The sequence below is a fragment of the Herpailurus yagouaroundi genome, unplaced genomic scaffold (genome assembly GCF_014898765.1).
Source record: "Herpailurus yagouaroundi ecotype Mexico unplaced genomic scaffold, PumYag 77, whole genome shotgun sequence".
NCBI classification, from domain to species: Eukaryota; Metazoa; Chordata; class Mammalia; order Carnivora; family Felidae; genus Herpailurus; species Herpailurus yagouaroundi.
This window is the reverse complement of record NW_024412388.1, coordinates 44,385,532-44,399,126: the sequence shown is the minus strand read 5'-3', so window position 1 is coordinate 44,399,126 and position 13,595 is coordinate 44,385,532. Positions and strand designations below refer to the sequence as shown.

The window sequence follows — 13,595 nt, the reverse complement described above, 5'->3', positions numbered from 1 at the left end:
CCTCCATTCTGCCAACCACCGGGTTCTGACAATTCCCCTTCCTCTGTCTCCCCAGGGTCCAGTCCTCCCTCACCACCCTGCCCTGCCATCCAGGCTTCCATTCCTCCCCACGAGCTGCCAGCCAAGTCTCCCTGCCTGTGCTTTTGTTCACCACCCTTCTTTCCTTCCACCACAGAATGAGCTTTCTTCCCCTCCCTTTTATCATTTTTTCCCTTTTAGGCCTCAGAGCCCTCCTCCTTCCTCCCTCCCACCGGCCTGTGTTTTAATGTGTATTTTCAGCTTGTAAGTGTTCTTGCAAAGTGTGACTTCTTTTGTGCAGACATTTTTTTACATCCTCTTTCCCTCAGCACAAGGTTTTAGGTCCCATCCAAGGTGCTACACGTACCCCCACTGCCCCTAAGTGCTGCATGGGACTCCGTGGCGCCCGTTCACTCCCTGAGGACGGATACCCAGGCGGCTTCCTCTCCCAGGCACCACAAATAATGCTGCAATGGACTTCCTCATACATCTTTTCTTGTGGACCTCTGGGAAGAGCTCCGAGATGTGTGCCCATGAGTGAAACTGCCGGGTCATGGCATGCATAAGCTTAATATGAATGAATAGTGATGGATTTGTGTCTGGAATGGCTGCACCCATGTGCCCTCCCACCAGCAATGCCTGCGGGGTTCCTGTATCTTCTAGAGGAAGGAGCTTTCTAAAGCCGACATCTGTCCACATCTCTCCCCTGCTTAACACCCCACCACGCCTTCCCGCTGCTGCCTTAACACGGCCTCCACCACCATGGCAAGCTGGCCCTGGCCCTGATCTACACACACACACACACACACACACACACACACTCTCTCTCTCTCTCTCTCTCTCTCTCTCTCTCTCTAGGATCCTTTGAACCTACATATCAGCAGCTGGTCCTCAGTCCCGTGTGCCCTGCTCTCCTCCATTCACGCCCACCATATGGTCCTATTTCCAAGCCTTCTAGTGGGGGGTCTTGCCCCTGACACCCCTACTCCTGGCTGGCCTACATACGTCCCCTGAACTTCACAAGCTCCCATGAGCCCCTTCATCACAGCACCACCCTGCTGGGCACGGATGTCTTTACATGTCCCTGATACTTCCGTTAGACCAAAGTTTCTCAACCTCAGCACTTTTAACCATTTGGGATGGATAGTTCCTCACTGTGGGGGGCCGTGCTGTGCACTGTAGGATGTTTAGCAGCGTCTCTGGGCTCTAATCGCCAGATGACAATAGCATCCCCTTCCGCAAGTTGTAACAAACAAAAATGTCTCCAGATATTGTCAGATATTCCCTGCACATCAAAATCACCCATTTTGAGAACCACTGCATCAGACTATGCATTACTAAGGCCAGGGACTGGGCCTTGTTCTCCTCCAGCACCCAGAGCAGGCCTGGCCCGGGTTAGGTGCTCAGTAAATGCTACCCAAATGAAAGACAGCCAGCAGATCTCTGGGCAAGGACCGGAGGGTGGGACTCAGAGGTCAGAGTTCCAGGAAGTGCATGACGTCATGGGGGAGGGGAGTCTGTCCTTTTCCTTCCCCTAAAGGCACCCCAATCATCATCTCCTGTTGTTCTTCCTCCCTCTCTGTGGGGGAGGGGACATCGAGGCACAAGGTGGACTTTTTCCATGGCCTTGAGTCTTCAATGAAGGCCACGCTCATCTCACAAATGTGCCACATGGAGCAATGGCTGCCCCAGGGCACGGGGCGTCTTCCAGGAGGAAACACGCAGGGGGAGAGGTAAGCCACGTGGCATTTATAGTGGGCATGGCTGTGGCCGCGGCCGCCTCTGGGGAGGGCCGGGGGCTCAGGCACATCACTGCTTCAAGGCCATCTTCCAGGAGCCCAGTGCCTGCACGATCCAGGAGCACCGCTGGTGAGAAGCGGGCAGGCTCTTGCAGCTAGGGCTCCAGCGGTGCGTGGTGGCTGGGTCGCACACCCACGAGTCCCCGTGTGGCAGCGGCCAGGAGTTCCAGCAGCAGCTGGCTAGGATGTGGTCCTGGGCCTGGGCCGCGTAGATGCACACTGATGCTTCTGGGTCGTGTCTCAGGTTTTCCAGAGCTGGGTCAGGGGGAGGAGAAAGGCCGCTTGTTAAGACCAGGTCCCCCACAAAGGTCTCAAAGCGGATCCTCCCTTCTCACCCCCGTGTCTCGGCTTAGGATTTTGTTTAACATCCCTTCATTTCATCTTCCTCCCAGCCTTTCAAACTGTGCCTGCCTTTCGAAGCCTGAATTAAAATCTGCCTCCTTCAGGAAGCCTTCCTGGATTGCCCCAACCTCATCAGTTTCCCCAGTTACAAAATTAACCCGCCCCCATGAAGAGCCTGAACCACTTGCTCTGTACTAAATGGTTTGGGGCTTGTTTTCTAGCCGGGGTTCCTAGACTGTAAACTCCCCTAGGGTGGGGCTGTGTGTTCCGTGTCCTGGTGACCCCGTGGTACTTAACACTGCTCGCCAGGGATGAAGACTAGCACAGCTGGACTGAGCTGATGCCCCCTGCTTTGGGACCTAGTCCTTCTGTTTTCTGTCACCCACTGCGAGCCCACTCATTCTCTCCCTGGCCCCCGAGATCTCAAAGACGCAGGGCAGGACTTACCCGCTTTAACTTCATTCAGCCGGTCTTCTGTCATCATGCTCTCCATGCAGGGGACCAGGGACCCTTGAGTGTAAGCCAAGAGGTGAGTGCATCCAACTCCTGACAAGGGCCCCCGCCCTCAGACCAGACCTCCTGAAGCTCTCCTGCCCTCCTTGAGTCCCACAAAGGAGGACATAAACAGAGAACTTCATTTTGACCCTGGAACAGATTCCCCAAGAGGAGTCCTGGGAGAGACAGCAGGTCTGGAGGGCAGGAATGGCACCGGGACAGGGACAGGATCTGGGCTAGAGCTGATGCTGACAGTGTGGCCCTAGGTGGTCCCTTACCCAGGTTGGCCCTTAGTGTCCTCACCTGAGACTCAGGGAGGTTGCTGCCTCAGCTGGCCCCTTCCCCGGGGTGCTTGAGTGGTAATAATGTAAAGGACACAGAGCGCCTTGCACCCCTTTCAGGCAGGTGTGGGGTCGTGGAGGGAATGAGACCCCGCTCCTCAGCCACGTTGTTCAGCCCTCCCCGGCTCCCAGCCTACATGCCTGGTCCCCAGAGTACCTGCAGGTCCTCGAATGGGTCAGGCTGTACCTCTCACCTCTTGTTGGGCCCGCCCCACATTTCCCTGCCTGGCTCATTCCTATTTATCACTGAATATTCAGCTTAACATGGTTACTTCTCCAGGAAATCCTTCCTGACCCTGCGCCCACGCTAGGTTACGTGCCTCTCTGGGCTCCCAGAGTATCTGAGTTTCTCTCATCTGCACACACTGTGATGAATTTTGTGACTCATGAATATCGCCCACCAGACCAGGGGTCTCAAGCTTAGATCCGCTCGGGGTGGGGAAGTGGGAAGGGCGGTCTCTGAGGATCTTAAATCACACGCACAATTGTACGTGTGAATGCATTTTTTCTAGGGGCAAGTGTTCATAACTTTTTTCAGGGTTTCCCAAACCCGCAAGAAGTTAGGGACCCCTGTACCAGGCCAGAGGTCGTCTGCGGCAGATGCAGCCTCTACCCTGCTTTGGTTCCCCAGCACAGAGCCCTGGCACAGAGAACACCCCTGAGGCTGTTGAACACCAACACTTTTAGATGTGGTTAATTTGGAGCAAGAGTTAGGGAAGTCAGCATCTGGCAAATAATGTCACTCTGTGTGAGAAGCTGCCTCGGAGCAGGCCCCCACGTTCTGAGGGATGCCCCCAGTCCTGGGCTTGGCTCCTCTGTCCCTGCACAGAGCAGGTTCACGGCACACCCCCATCCCTGCCATCCACATCGCCTCCAGAAGGGTTCTCTGTTTCTCTAGACTAAGCCTGGATGGTACCTGATGCAGAGGGGCGCATCATACAACGTTTGCTAAGTGAGCCAGTGAATGGGTGCATGGACGACTGGACGGATGAAAACCACAAGTGACTTGGGGGAAAGAACTAAAAGAAATGTTGCAAAGTGAGGGCTGGGAACATCATCCTGTCCAAGCTCCTATGCACCAGGGTCTCTTGGTCCTGGTGAAGGAGTGTGTGGATATTTGAGGGAGGGGAGGGGCGTGGCTGGGAGGAGACATTCCCACCTGCCATCGGAAGGGTCTGAAGGGGATTCTGAATGAGGGGAATCGAGTTGTTTCGGGGAAGTGAAGAGTGAGCTGATGTTGAGGGAGCACCGTGACTAGCCAGTCTTCACATTATTAAAAAATATTCTCATCTAATCTGTGAAACAGGAGTTAATCCCCATTTTACAGGTGAGGAAACTGAGGCTCCGTGGGAGTAGATGACTCAGTTGGGGTCACACAGAAAGGGGATCATGGAGCTGAGATTCTACTTCACACTTTCTACCGCACAGCTTCGCCTCTCTTGCCACAGTCAATGGTAGGCTCCTGCCGGGCCCGGACCCGTGCTGTACTGGGGAAGGGAGGGGGGAAACAGCAGTTCCGCTGTGCAGTTGCCAAGGTTGTGACCTGCACAAGGACTCCAGGCCGGATCCACCCTGTGGCCCACTTCCCAAGCAGGGATCTAGAGGAAGAAACACCTTTCTAATTCGCACCATGACCATCTGCTGGCCAAGGTTTGCACACAAGGAGAGGCATTTCCCAGGTGCCAGGAGGGCTGGTGGCTTCCTTCCAAGGGGAGGAAGCAAAATAGAGGGCAGGCAGCACCCCAGGTGCAAGTCTAGCCCTGCCAGGTTACCTATGAACATGACTGAGGACTTCCGGAGGGAGGCCCGGGGATTCTTGGCATACTCCAGGCTCTGGCTGAGGAATGTGAAGGCGCTGTCTTGGTGGGTAGTCACCTGGGACGAAGAGAAAGCCCAAGAGTGCTGGGGCCTCAGAGGCACTAATTACCCATCCAGTCCTCCCAAAGCTAGGGATGGTGACCCTATCAGGCAGCCAAGCCCTGGAAGCTTGCCTCCTAAATGTCTCTGCCACCATCCTGGCCTCTGTCTGAGACCCCCAGAGACCGGGCCTCATCTGTTCTTAACAGACTGCAATGATCGTTTCCATGGTCTTCCTGCCTTGGGTATATCCTCTTCCAGTCCACCCCCTGCTACAGCTCAAAGGAAAGTTCTAAAGATAAAAGTCCAGCCTAGTGAGAATGGACACGGCATGCAAGGGACATGATAGATAAAAAGACAGGTCTGATCAGCGTGAAGGATTCGAGTTACAGAGCAGTGAAGAATAAACTGGAGAGTTAGGAAGGTCTTAAAGCCGGACAGGAATAAGACTTACCTATGCATTAGAAAATAGGAAGCCAACATCTATTCTTGATAGAGCAATGACAAAGCAATGTTTTGGGCAAAATAGTCTGAGGGTGGTGTTCAGGACGAGTTCGATCAAGTAGAAACTAGGGGGCATGGGGGGCAGGCATCCTGCTAAGGGGCTGCTGAGAAACATGAAGAAAAATCTAATATGATTACTCTCCTGTTGACAGTCTGCTCTGGGCCTGGCATCAAAGCCTTCGTGATCATGCTCCTCTGCCTCAGTTTCCACCACCGCCCCCTCCCCCGGCTATGCACACTCTGCTTCAGTGCCCCTGCTGTCCCCGGATCTGTGCCTGGTACTAGCAGTTGCTCCTGATTGGAGTGCCCTTCCCTCTCTTCTTCATCTCATGCATCTTTCTCATCCCTTGAGGCTCATCTCAGGAGCCACCTCCTCCCTGAAGCCTTCCACAACCCTCAGACAGAGCTGCTCTCGCCACTCTTCAAGCTTCTGCAACCTATGACAGCGTGCTGTAATTATTTATATCAATGTCTCCCCCACTGGGTCCAGAGTTCCCTCAAGAGAAGGGGCCAGCTCACTCAGCTCAGGGTCCTCAGCACCCTGGACAAAGGTTGGTGTGGCATAGATCCCAGAAAGCATTGGATGAATGGATGAATGAATGAATGAATGAATGGGTTACTGGTCCTTTCTCAAAGCTAGGGCTAGAAGTTGACCTTCACACGAGCGACGCTGTTGATGCTGAAAGAACAAAAACAGAATCTAGAGGAGCCTGGGTGGCTCGGTTGGTTGAGCGTCTGACTCTTGATTTCAGCTCAGGTCACGATCCCAGGGTCGTGGGATCGAGCCCTGCTTTAGGCTCCGCACTGAGCGCAGAGCCTGCTAAAGATTCTCTCTGTCCCTCTCTCTCCGCCCCCCGCCATTAAATAAATAAATAAATAAATAAATAAATAAATAAATAAATAAAATCTACGAACAAAACAAAACAGAATCCAGAGGGGTCTAACACAGAGGTCACAAGCCACAAACCACAGTCATTGGCAGAACAGTGACCAGCAGTGTTTTAAACAAGCTAAATTGATGGCTAATTAATGTCTTATAAAAATCTGGGCTTCTAGCTTTTCTCGTGAAGCCGGAGGACCTGGCAAGAACGGCCTGCACAGTGAAGCGGAGCACCCACTCGTGCTTTCAAGAGGGCCCGGGCCCTCCGGGTTGCCCCCAGCCCCCACCACTCCTGCGCATGCTCATTCTCTGGTCGCTGTAGGTATCTGAACCAGCACCCTGGCCAAACGCCTCCTCCAGACCTCTTTTTCCTTCTGGGAAATGATAGTAATAATATCAGGCACTGCATCATGGAGGCTTTGAATATTACCGATAAGGGTCGTATCCAGCCCTTTTCGTAATCCTGGAATCTGTTACTCTGCACGTTTCACTAGAGTGGTGTGGAGGGTGCTGGCCTGCCCCGCCCACATTGGTGTGAAGCATTTATTGCCCCAACAACGCCTCCGCAGAAGAGAACTGCTGGCCCAAGGTCACGTCCCTTCCCAGGGTGCTGGCTTCCAGTAACAAACGGACACAGGGGTGTAGAGCCCTGACCCCTGGCCCCAGTTTGGGGAATCTCACTGCAGTGTTGGCTGAGATCTCCCCCAAAGCTACGCTGCAGCTTGACCAGCTTGACCTCTCCTCCTGCCCCCTGCCCTCCCTTCCGCAGGTGTTGAACCCAAGGGTGCACCCTAATAAACCTCCTGCGTGCTAATCTCTGTCTCTGAGTCTGCGTCCTGGGGAGCCTGGCCTGTGACAACAGGGGAGGTAGATGGGACTAGATGGCAAAGCTTCCCAAATGTTATGAGGAGGGACAGGGCTGCATCCTGCAGGACGCGTTCTACCGTTCTACTGGGTGTTTGTGGCCTGCTCCTAATTCAGGATGCCGTCAGGTGTTACCTAGAAAGGGGGTTCTGTGGTTAAATAAGTTTGGGAAGGGGTGCCTGGGTGGCTCAGTCAGTAGAGCAGCCAACTCTTGATCTCAGAGTTGTGAGTTCAAGCTCCATGTGGGGCAGAGGACCTTAAACAAATAAATTAATAAATAAAACAAATAAATAAATAACTTGGGGAATCCACGGATTCAACAACCATGAAAAATCTCAGCACCGAACATCTCAGAGCCTTTAATGACCTGATGACACGACAACCCTCCAAGAGGAAGATGACAAGGTAGTGTTTCCCAAACTTATCTTAGAACCTCTTTTGTCCCCTCGGGGGTATTTCTCGTGGGAATGTGTCACAGAGAATACACCCTGGCAATTGCTGATGCAGAAAAGGGAGCCGCTGAAGCTCTCAAAGCAGGGGTATAATACAGACAGACTCGTGTTTGAACCAGACCGCTCTGGTGGCCCGAGTGGGGATGGGATCAGAAGAGATGAGATTCAAGGCTGAAAGAGCCAGGCGATGGCTGGATCCAGAGCCCAGCTGGGAGACATCTGTGTCTTGAACTAAGGGCAAGGACAGTGGGGATGGGGAGGGGAAAACCAGATGCAGAGATATTTAGGATATTAAAGACTGGTCAAATGTGGAAGGTGACGGATATGGAGTCGAGGATAATTCTAGGTGTCTACTTTGGGGATCCAGAGGGACGGAACAGAATTGAAATGGGAAGGAAGGCCATAAGCTCAGAGAGGCCTGCTGAGCTTGAAGTGCGTGTGGTTCACCAGGGAGGTGTCCGGTAAGCCACCGGAGAGGGACACTAGAAGCGAGAAGCCAGAAATACAGATGCACGTTCAGAAGCCGACAACTTGTGGGCGGTCGTGGAATTGCCAGGCAGGATGCTTGGGCGAACAGAAGGAAGAGAAAAGGGAAGAGTTGGCCCCCTCCAGCACACTCATCAGGAACCACTCAGTCTCGAAAGCACTCACAAGGTACTTGCAAATTTTGGCCACCGTCTGCTGCTGGTTGTCCCACGACTTCCGGCTATAAGCTCTTTTTGGCAGTTCCCAGGCCATGAAGCAGGAACAGCGGAACAGGGTCTTCACACATTTCTGGGGACCAAGAGGAGGACAATGCCAGCGCTGGGGAACTCCACGACAGCCAGAACATACTCCAGAAAAACAGTTTTGTGAAACTGACTTTTGGAAAATCAAAGCCTGTTTGAAATGCACAAGTGCCTGAGGCGCCTGGGTGGCTCAGTGGGCTAAGCGGCTGACTTCAGCTCAGGTCATGACCTCGTGGTTTGTGGGTTCAAGCCCCGCATCTGTGCTGACAGCTCAGAGCCTGGAGCCAGCCAGAGCCCTCCCCAGCCAAGGCCCCCCACTAACCTAAAAGGTGCCTCGGATGCTGTGTCTTCCTCTCTCTCTGCCCCTCCCCCACTCATGCTCTCTGTCTCTGTCTCTCTCTCTCTCTCTCTCTCTCTCTCTCTCTCAAATAAATAAACTCAAAAAAAATTTTTTTAATCAATAAAAAATTAAAAAAAAAACAACACTCTGAAATGCACAAGTGCAGTTGTTCCTTTTGAGGAGGACTTCCACCACGGTGCCTTTGGGAAACAGGCTTGTCCAAGACAGATGGTTAGCGACTCTGGCCTGGTTTCCCTAACGGGAGGATTGGCTGCAGGGCCCAGGGCCTACGCACACTCACCTGGCTCACCTTGGCATCGCCGTCTTGCATGGTCAGCAGCAGGGGCACCAAGGTGCCCATCAGCTGCTCCTCTACGGCTGGGGTGCGAGGCGACCGCAGCTTCTGGACCACCTTGCCGTACAGGCTGATGCAGGAGGAGCGTACGTCCTGTCGTGACTGGGGCAGACCCGGAAGCTCAGGCGTGCTCCCTCCTCCCAGAGGCTGCCTGGGCCTCTGAGCCCCACGCGGAGGCATCAGCCTTCCTTCCACTCACTCTGGGTGGGGGGGGGGGGGGCCTCCAGGCACAAGAAGCACGGAGATGGACGGAGAAAAGCAGAGGCCACCTGGTGGGGCTGATCTGGGGCCAGCATCCCCCTCACTGGAGCCTAGGTCCAGAGTTCTGCCCTCTCTCCCCAGCCAGGGCCCCCCACTAACCTAAAAGGTGCCTTAGTGCCAAGTGGAAAAGAACGTCCCCCTCTGCTGGAACCAATTAAAAAATGCGCCCTCGCGAGGTGGGCCAATTGCAAGGAGGCACATGTCTGGGGAGGCTTCATTACAAAAGAGCTCTCCCTGTGGGAACCAATTAGAGAAGGAACTTTCTCCATGCAAACCACTCACAAACAGTGTGCCAGTTGGAACGAGGGGCCCCTCCCCCTGGGCTGACTCCGGTCTGCCCTGCCCCCAGAAGGCCGTGGCAGCTACTGCATCCCCCAGACTAGTAAAGAGCCCCCCCCAACCCTCTCACCCTCCACCCCCGTGGGATCCCTTACATCACTGAAGTGTGGGAGCAGGACCTGAAGCATCTCCACATAGACCGAACTGTCCATCAGCTTCCGGTCCTGCCCCCTGAAGATGGTCTTGAGGTTGTGGGCCGCCTCCACCACCAGCAGCCCGTCCATACTCTTCAGGCCCTTCACCATAGAGGGCAGGAGGGCCTGGACCTTGGCAGTCTGTGGGGCAGGACCATCTGGGATGGGGGATCCTACCTGGGCTGACAGGTGAGAGCCCCAGCCTCTGATTCACTGAGATAAACTTGGTGGAGACGATACCCCTCCAGGTTTTTGGTTATGCCATCCCACCGGCCTGGAATGCCCTCACTCAAGCTCTTCCCGTCCCCAAAGTCCTCTGTGTCCTCACTCACTCCTTCCTGGAGACCTGAGGCCCTTTGTGGCCACCCCCTTGTTGGCACTAGGTAGATGGCCTGTGTTGCTAGTTAGCTTGCAGTCTACATCCTGTCCCTTCGGCCCTCTAGACCCTGAGCTGCAACGGCACCAGGCAGAAGAAAACAAAGCACTTTTTAAAATGCTAAGATGGGGGCGCCGGGGGGGGGGGGGGGGGCCTCAGTCGGTTGAGCATCCGAGTTCTGCTCAGGTCACGATCTCCTGGTTCGTGAGTTCGAGCCCTGTGTCGGGCTCTGTGCTGACAGCTGGGAGCCCAGAGTCTGCTTTGGATTCTGTGTCTCCCTCTCTTCCTCTCTCTCTCTCTCTGCCCCTCCCGCACTTGTGCTTATGTGTGAACACCCTCTTTCTCTCTCTCTCTGCCAAAAATGAACCAACATTTCTTTAAAAAATGCTAAGATGCACCAACAATCTGGGACTCAGTTTCCTAATTTGTAAAACGAGAATGATTACTGTCATCCCCAACCCCTCCTATACACACTCCCTTCAGGGTCATTGTGAAAAATCTGGATTAGAAACGATTTCAGGGGTGCCTGAGTGGCTCAGTCGATTCAGAATCTGACTCTTGATTTCAGCTCAGGTCATGGCCTCTAAGTTCATGGGATCGAGCCCCACCATCGGGCTCCGTGCTAACAGCGAGGAGCCTGCTTGGGATTCTCTCTCTCCCTCTCTCCGTCTCTGTGCCCCGCCTACTCACGTGCCCTCTCTCTCAAAAATAAATAAATAAGTGAACATTTTTTTAAAAGGAAACTATTTCAGAAAGAATAAAATGTATGGGGAATCTTTAAAGGCTATCTACCCACTTTACAGATGGGGCAACTGAGGCAGGGGCAGAAATGGGTTCCAGCATCTGAGAGTCCGTGATGGCCAAGCTCCACCCTTCCCTGAGCTCGGGGCCTGGCTGGCCGAGCTCTCCTCTGTCCTCTGCTCACCTTCTCAGTCCTGCGGGCCAGGATGATCAGGCCTCGGATGGACAGCACCTTCATGATGGGGTCCTGGTGGTTCAGGCCTTCAGCCATCCTCCCCAGAGAGTACTCCTCAGGGATCCGCCGCACCTGTTCCATCTGGAGAAGCTGCAGGGGTGATGGTAATTACTCCCTGGGCCGAGGGCCAGTGCAGCCATCCGTCTCCCCACGCACGGGGAGTACACCCTGGATGACCAGGGGCTAAGTGTGGGGCATGAACGATTGCTATCTGGTCAGCGCTGTCCGAAGCAAGCCACGTGCGTAAATTTAAATTTTCTAGAAGCCGCATTAAAAAAGCAAAGGAGAAATCGATGCAGTCAATTTTAGTAATACATCTTATTTGACCCAATATACCCAAAGTCTTATCATTTCAGCATGTAATCAATAAAGAGATTATTGACATATTTTAGTCTCTAAGACTTTTTTGAATCAAGTCTGAAATGCGGTGTCAATTTCAAACTCACAACACATTTCGATTCAGACAGACACATTTCAGGGGCTGACTAGGCCCCAATGTGGCTGGTGGCTATCATATTGGACAGTGCTGGTCTAGTTAGTACCAGCCACTGGCTCCTGTCCCCACCCAGCCATCAGTGTTGGTGACGCCAGACTCTGTCCTCTCTGCCTGGCTTCCCTCTGCCCACCGTCCTCAGTGAGCCCCTCAGCTCAGGATTTTAACTGCCAGCCCTAGGCATATCACACTCAAGGCACCGTCTCTAGTCTATGGTGCCATCCAGAGCTCCTGACTTGGAAAACAGTTTGCCAGAGGCTGAACGTGTCACTCTCCAGCTCAGAGCCCCTGTGCCCCCCACTGACTTTCACCATCGGGCCCTACTTGCCCCGGGGCCTCATTCACGCCATGCCCATCCTCACACTCTGACCGCCAACCAGCTGCTAACTAAGCTGTCCGTTGTCTGTGGAAGGACCCAGGCTTTTTGTCCTTTCTGTGCTGGCAGGATGCCCCTCTGCAAGGGCGCCCATTTCCACTCAAGCACCTTGCATGGCTCCGTCTAAAACTCGGCTCCCCCTCAAAGCCATGGTTGACAATGTGCCCAGGCCTCGTCTGGGTGGACTGCCCCCTTCTCTGGGAGCCCTGAACAGGGAAACCCCAGTGCCCCTATCTACTTATGCGTCTGCCTCCTGCCACCCCTCTGCCCTCTGGAGCTTCCTTGAGAACACAAACTGAGTGCCTCTCCTTGGGTCCCTGTTACCTAACACAAGCTCTGGGGTAGAGTATGTGCTTAGAGCACACTTTCGGTGCATGAGTTCAGGTCCAACACGAAATTCGGTTCCTTTCCTCCTTAGAACTACCCTTCCCCTTTGTTCCCGTGGCAGGGGTTAGCACCACCGCCCTCCACTCTCCAACCCTAAACTGGGCATCACCCTCATCTCCTTCTTCTCTCCACCACCCTCCCACCCACGGCAGCCCCCTGCCTGGTCAGCCTCAGGAATGCTTCTCCCATCCGTTCCCTGGCCTTACCTCCACTGTGACTATTGAGGCCCTGTGTCTGTATGATGAAAAGAGAGAGCTGGGGAGAGGGGCAGGGCCGTGGATCAGAGGGGGAGGAGGCAGGAAAGGCTCCACCCACCCCTCCACCCATCCACCCAACTGATGCTCAGACCTGCTCTGTACCAGGTTCTGGGCTACACGCTAGAGATGCAGGGAAGCATATTGATGAGGATGATGGTGATGATAATAATAACAGCAGTAATACAGCTGACTCACAGACGGTGCTTCCCAGGTGCAAGCACTATTCTCAGAGCTTCACGTGAACTCATTTAATCCTCAGCAAAACCTTATGAGGTGGGCAATTTATTATCCCCATACTATAAGCGAGGAAGCCGAGGCACGGGGGGGTTCCGGGACTTGCCAGGGTCACACGGCTCCCCTGAGTTCACCTGCCATTGGAAGAAGCAAGCACGCACATAGACAGTCACAGCAGAAGTGGCTGGGGAAGCCGGGGAGGGACACGTGAGCTACATCAAGGTGCCACAGTGAACGTGTTGGGCCCGGCTCTGGCCGAGAGCAGCCCACGTCTTCTGGGGAGGAGGAGAAGGCCGGGACCAGGCTGAGGACACTTGCCCCAGGGTGGAGAGCCACTGTTCAGTGCTCCAGGGGAATGTTAAGGAAAGGGTAAGCCTAGAGCCCCATCGACAGATGAATGGATAGACAAAGGGTGGTATATACACCCAAGGGAATATTACTCAGCCTTAAAAAAGAATGAAATTCTGAGCCCCTTTAACAACATGGATGAACCTTGAAGACATAAGGTTGAGTGAAAAAAGCCAGACACAAAAGGACATTGTATGATTCCACTTATGTGAAACCTACAATGCCAAGTTCATAGACAGAGAGCAGAGTGCTGGGTGCCAGGGGCTGGGGAGGCAGAACGGCAGCATAGTGTTTAACGAATACAGTTTCAGTCTTGGACAGAGGCTGCATTTAGGAAGGACGACGAGCAGTTCTGTGGACGGTGCTGACAGCTGCACAAGAATGTGACTGCACCTAATGCCCCTGGGATCTACACTGAAACATGGCTAAAAGGGTAACT

General features: G+C 53.8%; 1 protein-coding gene across 2 annotated transcripts in view; it reads right to left on the bottom strand.

Moving 5' to 3' along the window:
• Positions 1-1,746: 1,746 nt before the first annotated feature.
• The window catches only part of MROH7 (maestro heat like repeat family member 7), a 59,010-nt gene continuing 47,161 nt past the window's right edge, over positions 1,747-13,595 (bottom strand). For both annotated transcript variants that reach the window (XM_040470358.1, XM_040470359.1), the window contains exons 18-24: positions 11,011-11,151; positions 9,671-9,850; positions 8,922-9,077; positions 8,204-8,326; positions 4,768-4,870; positions 2,607-2,669; positions 1,747-2,072 (exon numbers count right to left, since the gene is read on the bottom strand). In XM_040470358.1, the coding sequence (XP_040326292.1) occupies positions 1,828-2,072; positions 2,607-2,669; positions 4,768-4,870; positions 8,204-8,326; positions 8,922-9,077; positions 9,671-9,850; positions 11,011-11,151 (1,011 nt within the window). In that variant the 3' untranslated portion in view covers positions 1,747-1,827. The remainder of the gene's footprint in view (positions 2,073-2,606; positions 2,670-4,767; positions 4,871-8,203; positions 8,327-8,921; positions 9,078-9,670; positions 9,851-11,010; positions 11,152-13,595) is intronic.